The 18798-nt window shown below is 53.7% G+C and overlaps 1 protein-coding gene across 1 annotated transcript; it reads left to right on the forward strand.

Moving 5' to 3' along the window:
• Window positions 1-410: 410 nt before the first annotated feature.
• GDF6 (growth differentiation factor 6) lies at window positions 411-11635 on the forward strand. Its single transcript, XM_068396981.1, has 2 exons — window positions 411-747; window positions 10767-11635. Exons 1-2 carry the CDS (start codon window positions 411-413, stop codon window positions 11633-11635), a joined length of 1206 nt encoding a protein of 401 aa, XP_068253082.1.
• Window positions 11636-18798: the final 7163 nt, after the last annotated feature.

An 18798-nucleotide genomic window follows, 5' to 3' on the forward strand; every position in this document is an offset into this window, starting at 1 on the left:
GGAGTCTGCCCACACCGAAACCACAGCACCCGCGGCACCTGAACGCACCACAGCGTTGCCCGGTTGGCGAGGAGCGGTACCCGGAGGGTGGTGGCAGGACCCGCAGCATCTCTCCCCGGCCCTCGTGTCCGCTTCCCGCGTGGAGTCCACAGCGAGGAGGGAGCAAAGGGACCCCCGAGCACCCGACGGCGGGGTGTCCCGCCCCGCGGGGGTGGTCTGGGTGCCCCCAGGGGCGGTCCGCGGCGGGGCGGTACCCACGGGGCGGGGCGGGCTGCTGCGGGCCGAGCCCGCCCGGGTGCAGTCCCTGCTCCGCGCCGCGCCGCCGCGCAGTCCCCGCGCCGCTCCGTGGGCCGCCGGAGCCGCACGTCGGGCCGCCCTCCTCTTCCTCCCCACCGCCGCCGCCTCTCGCTATGAATGCACGCCGGGCCCTGCTCTCTGCCGCCTTTCTCGCCAGCCTCCTCTGGGATTTACCTTGCTGTCTCTCGGCTTCCCTCCCCGCCGCCTCGGAGCTCGCCGCCTCCTCCAAGGGCGGACGGGGCCGCAGGGTGCCGCGGTCCCCACGGGAGAACCGCCCGCGGCAAGAGGGACACGCCGTGGGCCGGACGCTCTCACGGGCGGAACCCCACGAGTACATGCTGTCTCTGTTCAGGACTTACTCCATCGCGGAGAAACTGGGCATCAACGCCAGCTTTTTTCAGTCGTCCAAGTCCGCCAACACCATCACTAGTTTTGTAGACAGGGGACGAGGTAAGTTTTGCCCTCCCCGTCCCGCGCCCCTCATCGTCCCCTCGGGGCTGCGGACGCCCCTTCCCGCGGCGCTCCGCCGTGTGCGGCTGCCGTCCCGCGGAGCCTGACGCTGGGGAGGCGGGGAGCGCGTTGCTCCGGTCAATGGTGGTTTTTCCCCCCACTCGGTGTTGCAGAAAAGTGGATCTTTCGGTAAATTGTGGATCGCGTTGTTTTATTTTAAAGCAAACTTCCCCGCCGCGTTAAACCCGGACCGCGGGAGCCGCAAATGCTGCGTGCGAGAAACACGCGTGTTCGCCTCCGAATCATCACGGGGTGGTGGGAGACACGCCCCAGCTTTGCAGGCGCACTTTGAGTGTAAATGCAACCTTGAAAAAAAAAAAATCGCTCTTCTGGTTTCTTTCCGTCTGCCGAGGAAAGGATCGCTCTTATCGCTGCGGCCGTAAGGCAAATAGAAAGTTCAAACTGACCGAGGGCAAACATATGCTGTCTAAAGCTGCTCTCGCGTAGGGTCGCTTTATCGGGGTTACCTGGCAGAGCACCAGCCCCGTTTGAAAGCGCTGGGGCTGGGACGCAGCCGGCTCCGCTTGCGGGGGGGCAGCCTGAAGCCCAGGTAACTCCCGGCCCCGGGGCTCAGCAGGGGCCGCCCGGAATCGCCGTGTGCTTCGGAGCCGCATCCTACGTCTTTTAAGCCTGGTGTGTGCGGGGCCGGTCCTCACCCATCCCCGGGCCGGGGTGGCAGCAGGGGCCGCTGCCCCGCGGCGGGGAGCCCGGAGGAGAGAGAGGACGGGGCGGGCGGCGGAGCCCGTGGCCAGCCGGGCCCCAGGCCTTGCCTCCGCTCATCCCGGGCAGCACCGGTGCCGCGGGGCTCCCGGGACCCCTTCGCGACCTGCAGCTCCGGCTGGGGCCCTGCTTTGCTTTTCTCTCGTTGTTTTACCACTCGCACCCGAGGCGGCGTGTGGAGGCTCCTCGGCGACCCAGAGAAAAATTTCCCTTCCCTCAAAACACCCCCTTTTTTTGTTTTTACGTTACCCTGGCTTGCGAGCCATTAACGACAGACTAATTAACAGGTTCTTAATGAAGGTTGTGCATTCTTTCCTTCTCGCCCCCCCCTCCCCCGATTTGAAGACCCTCCCCTCCGTTCATGCCCCCCCTGCCGCGGGCCCCTGCCTGTGTACCTGCCGGCGGCTGGCAGCGGCGCCCCGCAGCTGCCGGGAGCCGGGGGAGCTCGCCCACCTCCCCACTTCCGAGCCCTTTCAGGGCACAACGCAGCGCCGGGAAAGCCGCACGGCTCCCTGGAGCTACGGGAGCCGCTCGCTCACCAAACCAAACCGAACCCAAACCAACCCCCTCCGCCGCCTCCCCAAGCCGGTAGCCTCTACCCCCCTCCGCCCGGCACCCACGGCTCAGCCCCCTGCTCCATCGCCTCGGGGACTCGAGGGGTCCTCCCCCGCGGAGGGGGGTCGGCAGGGCTCTTCCCTTCCCGACTCGGTGCCCGTCACGCCCCTCTGGGCTCGGGTGGGTGCCGGGAAGAGCCCACGGTGGGTGTCCCCCGCGGTCGGAAGCGCCCAGACGTTTCCGAGGGGAGAGGGGACACGGGGTTTTGCTTTCCGCCTTCGCTTTATCGGAGTTGTTTTCTTCGTCGCTGTTAAAAGGGGGGGTAGGGGGGAAGAGGACTCGCTTTCTAGAAATATGGCTTCGAAAGTTCGGCCGTCAGAAAGGAGCTGGCCCGCTTTCCCTCCCAGAAAGGAGACGGGGTGCTGACTCTGCGAGCCGCTGGGAAACAGAGCGCGCTCAAGATCCTCTTATTCTTGATAATCAGAAGAAAGACAGTTAATTTAACAAATTTAGCTCATGTCGCTGCATGGCAGATTCTACTCCGGGGGAAGTGATTTGCTAACAGAAGTCCTGGTTTGATTAAGGAAAAGCCTCACTTTTCCCCACTGATTCTGATTTGATGTGTCACAGGCTGTGACCTTCTGCTGGACCTTCTGAGGGTTGCTTAGCATCAAGCCACTGATTGGAGTATTTCAACTCAGTGATCTAATTGAGTGTTCATGTCATAACATATCAAATATTGTCTAGTCTCCCATAATGAAGCGGACCAGCCAATGGCACATCACCAGAAAACTTCAAGAGAGCTTCCGTTCCTCTGAAGTGGTAGCTATTTTATTGCCCACCTCCCCGTGGGCTCCTAGCCCAATTAATTGGCGAGCTGGAGTTGTGCTGATGATGAACAGTCTTTGCTCAGGGAAAGCTGGGGGCGGGGGATTTTCTGTCAATTCATTTGCAGACAATATAGTCGCCCAAATTGACCCAATTGGATGGGCTGCTCTTTACCTAAGCGGCAGCTCCGGGGGAGGCGGCGGTGGCCGTCCCTCCTGCCGCACGGCATCCCTCAGCGCAGGATTTCGGGGGGACAGCAGCCGAGAGAGAAGCGCGAAGCAGCTTTTAGTCCTGCCGAGAAATACCCTGCCCGCACGCCGTGGGCTGCTGTGCCTGCGTGTCCGTGAGAGCGTCCCGCGGCAAAGGCAGCTCGGCTGCCGGCTCCTGCCCGCAGCAGCCCCCGGCCGCAGCAGCCCCCAAGCCAGCCCGTCGCACCGCCCTCCCCAGCTGAGAGGGGCAGAGCGCTTCTCTGCCGACACCAACAACCGCTCCTCTTCTCCTGCTCTCTCTTTCCTTCCCGCTTGAAGCTAATCAGATCGCTTTCAGGCCAGCTCGAGACAGAGGAAAGCCACACTACTGCGTTATATATATATGTATATTTTTTTTTCCCAGCGGTAGAAAAAGAGCGCAGAAAGGGGGGAAAGGGTTTGCAATTTCGCCTTCTCCACCCCCTCCCGCCCCCCACTCGCTCCCCCTTGTTACGGTCGCAAGATCAGACAGGACTTAGCTGAATGTAGGAAAATTACTGTTGGCACATGAAGTAACTCATTAAAACGCAGATGGTGCTCTCGCTGGCCTCAGGACCCCCAGCATTGGAGCTCCACAGTAAGGCAGGACAATTAGGAGCTGCAAGGACTCCACCAGGCAGGATAAAAAAAAAAAAAAAAAAAAGCGAGAGGGAGCTGGAGAAGGGAGCTATAAACAAGCAAATCCACAGCTAGCAAGAAACGCGGCACGGCTCGGAACAAACCGAAAACAAAAAGAAATAGTCGGGGTGCGAGGGAGCGCGATTTTCAAAGGGATCTCCCGTGGGAAGGGAATGGCACAAGGGCCGGCTGCCGTGGGTTCACCTCGCCTTTCCCTTTTGTGTCTGCCGAGCTGCCCGCAGCCACGGTACCGCGGCCGGGCTCTCGCGTACGAAGTGTTGAGCTCCGCGCCTAAGGGACGGAGAAACCGAAATGGGTCAAGATCGTCTCCTTTTTCCCTCCCCGTTTTCTTTGTGCAGTTTCGTGTTTCAGTTGAGAGGCAGCTGATTCAGACGGGCAGGGGTCCGACCAGGGTTATTTTCCTCTTGCCATTAGGGTCGGGAGGGGTGTGAGGAGAGGGGACAGGAGGAAGGGGAGATCCTGCGTGCAGGAGCTGGAAATGGCCCGGCTGTGCATGCGGCAGAAGGAAAGAGCGTAAATCCCACTTGAAGTTCATCTAGTGCAACATGTTTATGCAAAGCAGCGGGTTTCTGGGTGGACCGAAAGCTGCAATACAGTGTAATCTGTGCAGCGCCTTTGCCCAGGCAGTGTTGTCGTTGGCAGAAGGAAAATGAAATATAAGCAGGGAAGTATTTTAATGGGGAAGGAGGGAATTCACAACTGTTAATTATTTGGTGACCTTGTATTCGATTTGTTTGAGCCCCTTATAAAAACACTAATGCAGACCAGACGGCTGGAGCGCGGCAGCGAGCAGCCGCTCCTCATCCCCACCGTGCGCCCGGGCAAGGAGCGAGCGGCCCGGCCCAGCCCGGCCCGGCGGGGCCTGCGCGCCCGCGGAGCCGGCAGCGCGGGGGCAGGCGGCGCGCGGGGAGAGGGCTGCGGCTGCGGGATATTTAGGGGTTTGTTTCCCCCTCCTCCCCGGGCTGCGGAAGCTGCGGGAGCGAGCCGAGCGCTGCGCGGGGCTGGGGCGCGGGCAGCGGCGCGTCCCCTCGGAAGCCGCGGCCGCACCGCTCGTCTCTCCCTCCTGAAAATCGTGGGTTCCGGAGGGGGGCTCATTTTTTATTAGTATTAATTTTTGGTCGGTTGGTTTCTTTCGCTCTAGAGCGGGGGGTTGCGCACAGAAACGCCGCGGGACAGGGAGGGCGGCGGGGGAAAGCCAAACCCGCAGGCGCCGGGGGACGCAACCCCGAGGCACAGGCAGCTCGGCGGGGCGGTGCGCGGCCGCGGAGCCACTGTGCTGACGAGAAGGAGTAATTAAAGCCTATCAAGCCATTCCGGTGTCTCATTTCGGACCCGATCGTGATATTTTTATTTTTTAAATCCAGAAGGCCCCCTGCGGGGCTTGATAAGAGGCCGCATTTAAATTTTTTTTTTTTTTTTTTTGAGGACGGTAGGACCGAGCTCTCCGCTTCGGGGGTGTTCGGTTTCCGCCGTCCGCGGGGCGATGCCGTACCGCAGCCGTGGCTGGCCACAACCGGGAGCCGAGCGTCCCGCGGGGAGAAAACCCGGCGCAGCCCGGGGCCAGCCCGGCACTGGACACGGCACCCGGGAGGCTCGACCTCCTCATTTTCCTCCTCGCTTCGCAGTCCCCTAGAAAAAAAAAGCCGGCTCATTTCCTTGCGATTTCGGGGCAGGCTAGAACTGAACTTGGGCGTCCTTGCGTGCTTGAAGTCTGGTTTCTGAGCGAAAGGGGACGTTTCAGTCCTTGCTAGTTGTGTCCAGATTTGTATGTTGTGTTGCTGTATCCCGGCGCTTCCACATTATATGGCTCAGAAATATCCTTCAAAGAGTTCCCTCGCTCCATTTCTTAGCTCGGAGCGCTGGGAATATTCAGTCCGATTTTCTCAACACGAATGATTTTGGAGGAATGATTTCTCCTCGATCGAAGTATTTCGGGTAGCGAAAAGGCGGCAAACGGGGAAAGGGAAGGGGATTCGGTTAATGTCTGTTACAGCAAGTAGAAACCCCCCAAGGAAGACCCTCTTCACCTCGGCAATTCTCCTGGGGCGATGCCGACAGCCGAGGGGCCCGGAGCCCCGCGGGACGCCTGGCGGGTGTTGCGGCGGTCCCTCTGCGCCCGAGGGCCGAGCGTCGCTCGTGGGGACAAGGGGACGGCGGGGGGCGGCGGCGGGCGGCGGCGAGGGCAGGCAGCCTTCCCGGTGCAGGTACGGTAAAGAGGTGATCAAAGGTATATTGCAGCCAGGTGCCTCCCCACTCCGGGGGGGAAAAAAAAAGGAACCAGATCCCCATCAGCTCGCCGGGGTTTTGGCAAGACTGAGAACTCGTCCGAGGAAGGTGTGGTCTTTCCCAGTTACTCGATAGCGAAGCGAACGAAACATTTAAATCTAATCACCCGGTGTAATAAAAAACCACAGCGAGGCAGGCGCTGGGAGATGCGGAGAAATACCACACATGGAGAGTCAGCCTCTTGTTTCCACAGCTCGGGTAATGCTCCGAAAGAAATACCTGTCAGCCTTGCGACTCTGCAGACGACGTGTGGGCAGCCCCTCGTAATTACGAGGGATATGTGTTTTAATTTCCAGATTATTGTTGAGCGAGCGCCTACAAAGGGTCTTTAAACTGCAAATGTGCTTTTGGTTTGCGAGTTTAAATACGACTTGAAAGAGAATTCGGGAATGGGAAAATTCTTCTTGAATGTGGTTTGGGTATAATTTGCAGTGATGTAAAGTTAAGATCTGAGCCCTGATGAATTGGCTGGGAGCCCAGTACCTGATCTGCCATGAAAAGGGAAACTTTGTGTAGCCTTCCTTAACCCCCGGCTCGCCTCAAAGCCCAGGCTGCCGCCGGGATCGCGAACGCGGGACGCGGGAGAGGGTTCACATCGGGAGTTAAAGGAAACGTCCCAACCCAGTCACTCATTTAACCTTGGAGATGATAAAACCGCCGCCACCCCACAGCGGAGGAAAGCGGCGGAGGAGGCGGGCGTGGGCCCGGCGCAGCCCCCTCGGCCCGGCCCGCTCCGCGGAAGATGCCGGGGCGCTTTGGGAAGGGCAGAGCGGAGCTCGGCCACCGTCCCCACCGCTGACACACGCTTAAATTCCAAATAGATCTGCTCCCTTCTTCTGCCCCGCTTCCTGCTCCCATTGTTTTATCTTCACCCGAAAAAATAAACAACGGAGATTCGAAATAATGCTAATACTCACTGCGTAACTAACGTTCATTAAATTAACGTTACAAATACAAACCCACCCCTCTGGTGCGTTTTCTGCAATGTGGCTTTCCCCAGTCCGGCTGGATGTGAGATGACTTTGCTCCTCTCTTTTGGTAACGGGAATAAAGATAATGACAACCTCAACTGGCCTGAGAAAACGGCAGATCTCGAGCTGGCTGTTAGAAACCCTGTATTTCACCCCAGCCGCTCCTTGGGTTTAAAGGAAAGCTGAAGAGGACAAGCCCCAAGATGCGTGTGCTCCTCACACGGCGGGAAGAGGGACAGCCAGGGTGTCCCCACGCCGTCGCTGCTGCCGCTCTTTGTGTGCTGGGAAGGCGGTAGCTTCGCTGGAACAAAGGGTCCCCAAACCAAACACATCCCTCCCCGGTTTGCGGAGGCTCCGGAGGTACCGCTTTCCCTCCCCGCCCTCCGCTGCTTTTCCCACCCTCTCGACTGCGCTGGGAGCGAGCCAGTACTGGTTTAGGATTATGTATTCATCTGGAATTATTAAGTTACAAGACTGAATAAATAGCGTTTATCTGATCGGATTCAAAGCTGCTTATTTGAAGCAACCGGCAGCCCTGCCCCTTTCGGGGAGAGGAGCGGGAGCCGGCAGCTGCATGAACCAGTGGGAGTTTTCCAGCGCAGAGTCGGTGCTGCCTAAACCCGGCTCGGAGACCCGCTCGCCCGGGGACACATTTCTCTGCCATTCGTCCGTGTCCCCAGTGCCATGCCGCCGAGCCAGCCGGAGCGGCCGTGCAACGCTTTCAACCTCCGCCAGGCTGGAGCTTCAGAGGGTGCTGCTGGGCAGCGCGTTGTAGGCGCACCCCCCCGCCCCGCCGCATGAGAGGGGTCTGCAGACCCTTTATAAACAGCTTTCAGCAGCGGGGATTCAGCCTCTCCCCGCTTCCCTCCCGTCTAACCCGCACGCCTGGATGTTACCCCCGAGGGGGCCAAGTCCCCGTGCCGCAGCCGCCCGCCTGTGAGGGGCCTCCCGGGGTGGGGGTGTCACCTCTGTGTCCCCCCCATCCCCCGGGAAAGGGCTGTCCTCCCTTTCCCCGAAAGCCCGGGCGGCCGGCAGTGCCGCGCCCCTCCTGCACCCCGGCCGGGATGTGGGGGGCGTAGGGCGGGGCACCAGCCGGGAGTGGGGGGGGGAAGGCAGGCGAGTGGGGCGGGGGTCTGCTCCGGGGGGACAGCGGGCTGGAGGCAGCTCTTCCTCCACCTCTACCCCATCGCGACACGGAGTACCAAACAGGGCGAGCATCTCCCTTTGAAAGCAAACCTGAGCCCCCCCAAGCAGAGAGATGGCTTAAAAGCGGAGCTGTGCCCAGGCCCGGCTCTGCCCACACCCTAAAGCCGGGGATGGGGGCAGAGGAAGGCGCTGATCTGGTTTCCTCGAGGGTCGCTGAAGCCGTTGGAGGAAGGTGGGCGGCAGCTCGGCGGGGTCAGGAGACCTGTCTACGCCGTGTCGGATGCCCGGGCATCTGACAGATGGAAAGCCAAAGGCGAGGAAAGCCAAAGGCGAGGAGGAGCAGGAGAAGGAGGAAGGAGACCCGCGCGTTCTTGCCGAAGGATGCACATCGCCTTCTGTCTGAAGCCCCCAGTCCTGCCCGGGACGCCCTTGAAGAAGTGGACAATGGCCCCAGAGCTCTCCTGAGCTGTCGGACCCCCCTCCCGCAACACAGGTGCACCTCAGCCCCCGGACTCGCCTGCCCAAGCGTGTGAAAGGGGGGAAAAACACCCCCAAATCCACAAGCGACCCATGGGCCAAATCCTGCTCAGTCCTTGCTGCGCTGCCGAGACCGTCCAGCGCCTGCAGGCAGCTCCCGCTGGATTTCACTTTTCAGCACCTCGATAGAGCAGCTGTTGTCGTCATCTGGGGCTGTGACGACATTTTTCGGGCTGTGTGCGTGTTTTTTGCAGAATCCCTCCGAGTCCCTCCCGAGGGGTGCGCGGCCGGCCGGGCTGCCTGTCGGTCCCGGCTGTGCGCTCCTCGCTGGGGAAGGAGCAGCCTCGCCGCGGGGACACCTGCGACCCTGCAGCGGGAGGCAGGGGCAGGGATGCGGCAAGCCTGGGTCCAAATTCCCCGGGATGCCTGAAGGGCCTGACCTACATCCACACCGCTCCCCCCTGGCGTGCAGCCCCCGCGGAGCGCAGCGCGGCCAGGGCGGGGGCGGCTCCGGCCCGTGAACTCCCGTCCTCTCCCCGCCCGACCCTCTGTGCCAGGCCGGGGGGGAGGCGGAGGGCAGCGGCCGTGCTCCAGTCTCCTCTCCTCGGGGGCAGGGCAGGTGTGGGGTGCCCGGCGGACATCCAGCTCCGCAGCCGGGCATGCCGTGTGGGCGGCGGGGCCCCCCACGGCGGGTCCCCGCGGGGCGGGGAGATGCGCCCGGCCGCAGACAGGCTCTGCCGTGGGCTCCCGTGGCCTGGAGTGGACTCCCTGTCCGCGCTCCCTCTGCCTACTGGCGTCTGGGGGGCACACGCTGCAGCGCAGGGCGACTTTCGAGGTCGCTAATCCGCATTGATTAACTGCGCGTTAATCCGCATTGATTTTTACATTGCCGTGGCGCGCCTGAAGGTGTTGGTTTGCATAAATCATCCCGTTGTCCCTCCTGCCCCCCAGGAGGTTCCCTCAGACCTGTCAGGTAGAGACGAGGTTGTGAAATACACTGATTAGGAATCGCAACGACCTTTGAGATCAATAAATATCAGGAGGATGTATGTATATTTCTTGAGTCTCCGTTTTTCCCTCTGGAGTGGGCTGAGCTTGGAAAAGAGACGAGGGGCTGCTGAACAGAGGCTCCAGTGACACTTTTACTATTGAAATCTACACAGGCTTTGCTAGCTTCTGGGGAAACCCAGGGGCTTTGGGAATTTTTGTATTTTCTGTGTTGTAAACATTTTATTGGAAAGCAGCTCAGGGGAATCTGGTTTGCTTTCTGTGCTGCACTTTGTACACCAATGTGTCAAAAAAGAAGTCCAGGTTTTTCTCTTGAAGGAGAATATATATGTGTATATGTATATATGTGTGCGTAATGTACATCAGCACACAAACGTTGCCAGTCCCACATTGCTGGTGGGGCTGACGGGCAGAGGATGTGTGGGGAGCAGGGGCTGCCTCTGGCGCGCGAGAGAGGTCTGTCTGGCACGGGTCCTTGCATACCTCCTCTTCTCTTCTCTTCTCTTCTCTTCTCTTCTCTTCTCTTCTCTTCTCTTCTCTTCTCTTCTCTTCTCTTCTCTTCTCTTCTCTTCTCTTCTCTTTTCTCTTTTTTCCTCTTCTCTTCTCTTTTTTTCTCTTCTCTTTTCTCTTCTCTTCTCTTCTCTTCTCTTCTCTTCTCTTCTCTTCTCTTCTCTTCTCTTCTCTTCTCTTCTCTTCTCTTCTCTTCTCTTCTCTTCTCTTCTTCTCTTCTCTTTTCTCTTCTCTTCCCTCTCCTCTCCTCTCCTCTCCTCTCCTCTCCTCTCCTCTCCTTTCTCTCTCTTCCTCCTTCTCCTTCTCCTTCTCCTTCTCCTTCTCCTTCTCCTTCTCCTTCTCCTTCTCCTTTCTTCTCCCCGCCCTCCCCCAGGCCCGGCTCAGTCCCGGCTCCCAGTGGAGCCCCTGGTCCCGATCCGGGTGCGGACCCGGCTGGAGGGCGGGCGGGGTGAGGCGGACAGGAGAGGCCCTGGCCGGGCAGCCGGCGGCCCTGCCCGCCCTTCGCCTCCTCGGAGACCTCTCGGCAGATCCCCCTGAGCGCAACTAACTGTAATTATTTTTTATCTCGCAGACGATCTCTCGCCCGCTGCCTTGAGGCGGCAGCAGTATGTGTTTGATGTATCGACCCTCTCCGAGACGGAGGAGCTGGTGGGGGCCGAGCTGCGGGTCTTCCGCCGGGCCCCCCGCGGCCGCCCGCCACCCGCCGCCCCGCTGGACATGCAGCTCTTCCCCTGCCTCTCGCCGCGGCCGCTGGACTTCCGCACCCTGGACCTGCGGGCGGCCCCGGCCGCCGGCTGGGAGGTCTTCGACGTGCGGCAGGGCCTGCGGGAGCAGCGGCCCTCGAAGCGGCTGTGCCTGGAGCTGCGGGCCTCGGCGGGCCGCGGGCCTCCGCGCTGGCTGGACCTGCGGGGCCTGGGCTTCGGGCGGCGGACGCGACCGCCGCAGGAGCGGGCGCTGCTGGTGGTCTTCACCCGCGCCCGGCGGCGGAGCCTCCTCGGGGAGCTGCGCGCCGAGCTGGCCGCCCCGCCGCCGCCGCCGCCCTCCGCCCGCCGCCCGCCGCCCCGGCGCCAGCGGCGCACCGCCTTCGCCAGCCGGCACGGCAAGCGGCACGGCAAGAAGTCCCGCCTGCGCTGCAGCAAGAAGCCGCTGCACGTCAACTTCAAGGAGCTGGGCTGGGACGACTGGATTATCGCTCCGCTGGAGTACGAGGCCCACCACTGCGAGGGGGTCTGCGACTTCCCGCTGCGCTCCCACCTGGAGCCCACGAACCACGCCATCATCCAGACCCTCATGAACTCCATGGACCCCGGCTCCACGCCTCCCAGCTGCTGCGTCCCCACCAAATTGACTCCCATCAGCATCCTCTACATCGACGCGGGCAACAACGTGGTGTACAAGCAGTACGAGGACATGGTAGTGGAGTCCTGCGGCTGCAGGTAGCGGGCGGGACACCCGTCGGCGGCAGCCGGGGCTGCGTCTGGCGGAGATGCGACAAGCTGGGACGGCCTGCGCCCGCCCGGAGCGTGGCGGGGGCGGAGGGGACCGGGCGGCGCGGAGCGGGACGGAGCGGAGCGGCGGGCGGCGGCCCCGGCGCCTCTTCGCGGCAGCTGACCGTGGCGGCAGCGGGGGTCGGGCAGCGCCTGCCCGCGGCTGCCGCGCCGGGGATGAGCGAGCGGTCAGGGCAGGCGGCGAGGCCCCCGCCGGGTCCCTTCCCCGCTTCCCTTCCCTACCCTGGGGCTTATCTGGCGATCTATCCTCCTCCCTCCGAAGGTGAAGGCAATTTACCAAGTACAAAAAGAGTCGGGGGAGGGAGAGGGAGCAGCCTGATCCCTCTCTCTGAAGTTGCTCTGAAGAGGGCTGTTTGATTTCTGCCCTCTTTCACATTCCTGCAAGATTACCAGCCAGAAATAGCCTACGGCCCCCCACTCCCCCAAAGGAAAAAAAAAAAAAGAAAGAGAAAAGAAAAAAGAAAAAGAAAGAAAAAAAGAATTACTCAAGATTGTAATTACCAGTTAGGTTTTATTTTAAGACCTCAATGAAAAACTGTGAAGAGCGAAGTGTTACAGAAAGCACAGCCTGGGTGGATTGGAAAGGAAACTCTTTCGGCTTTCACGAACAGTGCAAGGATGCCAGTGCCAGATCTCTAGATAGCCCTAGCTCGGCAGCCCTCGCAACCCGCAGCAGTATTATATGCAAATGTTGTGCTGGAAAAGGCGTTTTATGTAAGATTTCTGTTTCTTTCCCACCTTTGGTCTCAGCTGTGGCTTCACCTGAGGAAAGTGCACTTCGAAGCATGCCTAGCCCTTTCTTAATGTAACATTATGTTCGTAGGTTCAGGCTTTTCCCCACTGATTTCTGGAATTGTTGGCTTATCTGGTTTCGCAGAGCTACAAACTGGTGGAAAAAAAAATAAAAAAAAAAAGAGAAGAGAATAATAATATAAAATGCTAATAAAAAGACTCGACCAGGAGCAATAATTTAAAATGCACATTTTGCTTTGGATGCACTGTTGTTCATATAAAAGTTGTAAATATTTGTTTATTTAAACAGACTGAAAAGTGCAAAATGGAGATGAACAACATGCATTTCTTTTTTTTAATGTACAAAACATTATATGCACTCGAAATGTTATAATTTCTAATATTTTTAAAAGTTTATATTTGAGTTGTACAGAATTAAGCATTAATCAAATATTTCATCCTTACTTAACATTATCGTTTCCTTAAGATATTATTACAAGATTTAAATTCTGTGCTAATAATGGAGAAAAGAACTTTTTTTTTACTGTCTACCTCACTATAATGCAAGTATTTACAACTCTAAAGTTATCTGAGGTAAATTAATATTCAGAACATTTTTACAATACACCTTTACTGGACAATACTACAACTATTACTGTATTATTAAACTTTTTTTTTTTCCAAAAAGTCAGCTTGCTTTTATATGTTCTATTATTTGGTTAAGTAATTCTGAGTTCTCAAGTGAACATTGGCTCCGGTTCTAAAATGCTGCAGAGTTGAGTTGGAGCGAGTGCCACTTCAAGACGTACCTAAAGCCATTCCTCCTATCTGAAGACTTTTTGTACTCTTACAAGATCTTTAGTTTCATCTTTCGTTTATACCGGTGGCATAACGCTGCATTATGTTTCTATGCATTTTATGCGATGATTACTGTAAGTGGGAGAATGCGTTAAGGTGAAAAATTCAGGCAAACCTGTGTAAATCTCATCTGTACTGGGCACATTTATATACACTGTATGATGATGATGATGAGCAAAAGACAATGAATGTTCTATAAATTATATTTATTTTGATGCAGTGGGTAATATATTTATTAAATATTTCCTGGCTATCTCTTGGATAATGAAGAACTATTCAATTAGTAGCTGTTTCAGTAAGAGAAGGGTTCCCCTTGTCTCGCAACAGTGCGTGCGGAGAAGGTGGTGCAGGCAGCATGGGGGCTGTGAGCCCCACTCTCGCAAAAATAAGCCTCATCTTATATGCAGAAGGGCTGAAAGAGCTGCTCACCTTGTGGAATGTGTTTGGAAACAAGGTTCTTTTCATGGAAAGTGGATTTTTTTTACCTTATCTCAAGATCTGATCACACACGTTTTTCTCTGCCCAACTTTCACCCCTCGGACTGATGCTTGAACAAAGGATTGCAGAATCGGGCCCGAGTGTTTGAATAGCAGCAGCTGAGAGACCTGTAGAAGAGTCCAGCCTTAGAGCTGGTACAACTGCCAGAGGAATATTTCTTTTTAGCACTTAATAGTGTTTCAAGTTCATGACTAATAGTAGGTTCGGAAATCGCAGCTTTAAAAAGAGCTTTAGTTTTAGAGCCGGGTTCACTGTTTGCTGCTCTGACTGGTGTAAACTTTGGTTGCTGCTCCGACCACACCGGTTCAGTCTTCTGCTATGGATCAAGCTCCCCCTCTCTTTATGAAGTAAAGGGAATGGGCAGATGGTGCCCAACAGACTGCGATATGGTCTCTGAGGAAAGGTAATCAAGATACGTAAGACATCATCAACTGGAAATGAACACGATGTAAAAATCTGAAATTTTACAAAATTGATGGATAGCGAAGGCTGAATGAATCATCTCTTTATTTTGCTGCCTAGTGAGCAAGTGAATTATCACGTGTACAGACAATGCTTTGACTAAAACCATACGCTGAGATTTTCAATGCAATTTCCTTTCCATGTAAAAACCAATGCAGCTTCTGTGGCAAGCCCGTATGTTGCACACTTGGTAGCAAACTGTACTGTTACTGAGCTGTCCTTTCTGCTTCGCCTCAGACATGGCTTTGGGGAGCTTCATCAGACCAAGTTCAACTGTGGGAGGCCTAAGAAATCTCTTCTCAAAGGAAGTCCTCAAAGTGGTAATGAAGATTTTGCTGGCTTGGATGTACAGCGTAGAGCAGTTTGTACCTTCTCCTATGTTAGCTGAATTTTTGGTGACATCTTTAATGGCCAGAAAACATTTGAAAGTCCTTTGTCTCAAATGTTTGATCTGTGCTTGTTAACCTCCAAGGGAAGTGAGAGGACCTGAAAAAAAGGCAAAAATAGTCAGAATCTGCAGTATCTGCTTTGGAGACAAACCTTTTGGATTTTATTTATTGAAAAGGAAGAAACACTGGCCTTTCTGAGCATGTGCTCTGGATGCTATAGCTAATATAACATTATTGAGCCCATTTTGGCAAGCCTGCTATTCCTAAAGATGGGATCTCTGCTCATTTCCTTTTTTAGGTCTGCAATATTCTTTTATACAAAACGGAGAAGGAGTAGTACGGTGCCGAGAAGAAGTGAAAAGTTACAGCAAAGCTGATCGATGGTCTTTCCTTCCTTGCACCTTCCTTCCTCTCTCCCACCCTTCCCCCAAGAGCTAACCAGTAAACTGAACAAAAAATACCAGTAATTATTTTTTCTACTTTTACCACAAATACTGCAAGCCTTTGTTACAGAGAAATCCAAATATGGAAATTCAGTGGATGTGCAGCTCAGATCTCTTTGTCCTGCCAAAGTAATATTAATTTTCTTTCCCATTTCTCAACTCCCCATGCTCAAAATCATATTTTAAAAGGGGAAACGATTCCTTTTATTATGTTGTTGGCCAGAAGAGGGAGCAGAATCTATGAAGTAGTGGGACTAGACACCAGTGGATGGAAGACAGCTGAAGTCGATCTGACTGATGGTGTGATACCTATCAGCAGATGTTACATGATTCATCCATCGCACTGGCTATGTTGCTCAAACACGAGAAAACCACTGGCTCATCTTTGAATTATAGATGTGCATCAGAACAATTACATTCTGAGTATGTGAATGAAAAAAATAGTGCAGGGCTTAAGTCCTTACCTTGTAAGTACTGCTCCTTTTTGGACCACGGGCTCCCTCTTACACTGATTTATGGGAGGGGTGTATTTTTGAAAATGTTTTTTGTGGGAAAATGCTGGAAACCCTCTGTTAAGTGTAAATCCAGTCTTCCTCTCCATTATGTCCACATAGAGGAGAGGTTGGTCTGTTTACTGAAATATATAAAATAAGCATGTATATTTTTAACACCTCAATATTTAACTTCAAATGTTAGCTGAGGAACAGAGTTGATGATTGCATTTTGTGAAACATTGTCCTTCATAACTTCTTAATCTTTGCTTCAGAAGCACATCTGAAGCTTTGAGGAAATCGAGTGATGGAACTTCACCCTTGTCAGTCATTCAGAGTCTGGGCATCAGGACAGCAGAGTTCAATTGCATGTAATTTGTTCTCTCACATCGCAGCCATGTGCTATAAAGGAGTATACTCCCCTAGAGCGGGGTCCTCTTGTCAGCGTTCAGCTATATATGCAATTAGATTTCCAAATATTTGTTCTTGTTTCTTTGCAGTGTCAGACCCATTGTAAACTGAGGATGTTCCAGCTGTTCGTAATTGTGAGGGAGAAGAGTCAACATATTATCCCTGCTACGCTCATCATCTGCCTATTCATTGATGACTGCAGCCTTGAAAAGTACCACTGTCTTAGTTAATATACATTACTATTTAGTGTATGGTACTGCCAGGAATTAGAATGGGTTCTCCCAAGGTTTTAACCAGAGCTAATTTTGCATAGCGTCAGCATGACGCAGAGTATGAGACCCTATATTTGCCCACGTGCTAGCATTTTGCCCACGTGCTAGGACTTTGACAAAACTAGCATTCGTTTAAACTATGAACGCTGTCAGCCCTCCCTCTGGAACTGAGAAGTCTGAAATTGGACTGGGGACTTTTATCCTGTAAGATCACTCTCCTACTAACACCTTTCTGTGACGTTTTTTAGGAAGACCCTTAGGAGAATCTCCACCCTACAGAGCATTGTTCAATCAGTGAAAAAACATTGTTTTTCAGAACATGAGAATTTTATTACTAGAGAAGAATGAGAGAGAAGACTCCTAGGACACCAGTTTTTGACTGGGTGGGCAGGAAAGACCTCAGGTGGATAAGAAAACTGGGGGTCTGGTTGTCAACTCATTTCTACAGTGGAAGTGGGAAACTGCAGGTGGGCCATACAAGAACAAAAGGAATAACGTAAGGGCAAACTGCCAAACATCTGAGATGTCTTTACACTAATGCTAAGAGTATGGAGAATAAACAGGAAGAACTAAAAGTCTTGGGACACAACAAAGGCTACAGTTTAATCAGCATCACACAGGCTCAGTGGAATAAATTGCAGCACTTCAATATTAGCAGAGAGAGTATAATTTGTGTAGGAAGGACAGGCAGGAAAAAAAGGGAAGAGTATTACCTGGTATATTAGGAATGTGTAGAAAGCCAGAAAGAGGGAAGAAACAGAGCTGTTGGAGATAAAGTAGAGAGGAGCTGTAAAGCTCTACTAAAGATTACTTAATGAGGAGGAGAAGGTCGATGTCATGGTTTTTGAGCAACTGCTGGGAGTGTCCTGAGGATATGAGGTAGTGGTAATCGAGGACCTTATCTAACCAGGTATCTGCTGTAAGAAAAAAAAAAAGAAACCAGCAGAGCACAGACAGTTCCTCAAGTTTTTGGAATGTGTTGGGACAACTTTTTGTTTCAAAGAGTGGAGGCAGTTGCAGGAGACATGGCCAGATAAGGTATGATAGATATGACTAATAAAGAGAAACTTGCTAGAAGGCAGTTGGAGCTCATGCGTCTGTGGAAAAGGAGGCTTGAGAGCAGAAGAGCAAGACCAAATTACTCCTGTAAGGCAGATTTCCTCATGTTGGGGAAGTGGTAGGGAAGATTCTGCAAGGAGGAGCTGAAAGGAGAAAGGAGCTTAAGGAAACAGGCAGTTTGGAAGAAGTCCTTATTTAAAGGTCCCATAGGAAGCTATCCTGCTGGCAAGGAGGACAGCATTGGAAGAAATCAGGGGGTCTGAGTCAGGAGTCGCTTGGTTATCTGACAACAAAAACCCATCATACAAAAAGTGACCAAAGGCACTGTACTAGGAAGAGTAAAAGAGAAGGGCTGAAGTATAAAGAACGCAAAAGGGACCAGAAAAAGCAATGAGAAGAAAAGAAGGAAAAGTAATATCACTTCATGGGGATGGTGAACGAAGGACAAACGACAGAGCAGGCTGAAGTGTGAAACACCTTTGCAAGTAGGGGACACTTGATACAAGAGGCTGAGCACACTTAGAGCTAGCAAGGGAACTGAGGCACAGGCCATGGAAAAGAGGTGAAGGAACATGTAAATAAAGTGCATGTACTCAGAGCAGGAAGTCCTGGGGATGTTTTCTCTGGTATAACTAAAGAAGTAACCACAGTTATTGCTGAAATATTAATAAGTGTATTTAAGAACATACAGAAGAATTAAGAGATACGAAGAATTACAGATCAGCCAACCTGTCTCAGATATCTCAAATACTTTGAGAAATACTGCAAAAAAAAAATGCTTCATGTAATAGCAACTGCAGAATGATAATGTGATAAAAACATCCAACATGAATTTATCCAGAACAAATCGTATCCAACTAGTCTAATGCTCTTCTTTGATAAGAGTGGAATGTAACTCAAGCACTTAAGAAAATGGTTTTCCAAATGATCTTGCTACATTAAAGGGGCAGCTTGACATAAACAGAGTGAAATGTAATAGCAACAAGTACAAAATATTACACATAAGGAAGGATAACTTCAAGCATAAGATGCAAATCTGGCTAGATAATGGTTCTGCAAGAGAGAATCTGGGCTTTATAGTGGAATGAGTTCTGAATATAAGGTTATAAATGATGCTGTTGCCTGGGATATTTCACAATATAATAACTGGGATATTAGATGCCAGAAATACTCCATTGTACTTTGGACCAGTGAGGGCTCAGGTAAAGTTCTGTGTCCAGTTTTAGGGATCAGGCTTTTGCAGGCAATTTTCTGATGTCTTCTGGACCATTGGTGGTCTGCTGACCACAGACTGACTAACAGGGCCTGATCCTTAAATATATCTGGGCACGACAGATGTGTATGTAAGACTGGGCAGGTTGTGGTCCACAGACAAGGTGTTCTTTGCCTTCTTCCTCTCTATGCTCTGAGAAATATTTTCAAATATGTCTAGCAGGATGGGCCCTGCTTGGTCCCTTGCCATCAGAAGAGGAAGGAGTGG

The sequence above is a fragment of the Nyctibius grandis genome, chromosome 3 (assembly GCF_013368605.1).
Source record: "Nyctibius grandis isolate bNycGra1 chromosome 3, bNycGra1.pri, whole genome shotgun sequence".
NCBI classification, from domain to species: domain Eukaryota; kingdom Metazoa; phylum Chordata; class Aves; order Nyctibiiformes; family Nyctibiidae; genus Nyctibius; species Nyctibius grandis.

Excerpts from the sequence above, each read along its gene's own strand:
- GDF6 (XM_068396981.1), top strand. The coding sequence starts at position 411 with ATGAATGCACGCCGGGCCCTGCTCTCTGCCGCCTTTCTCGCCAGCCTC. Across the intron at positions 748-10,766 it reads TTTTGTAGACAGGGGACGAG|ACGATCTCTCGCCCGCTGCC; the intron begins GTAAGTTTTGCC and ends TTTATCTCGCAG.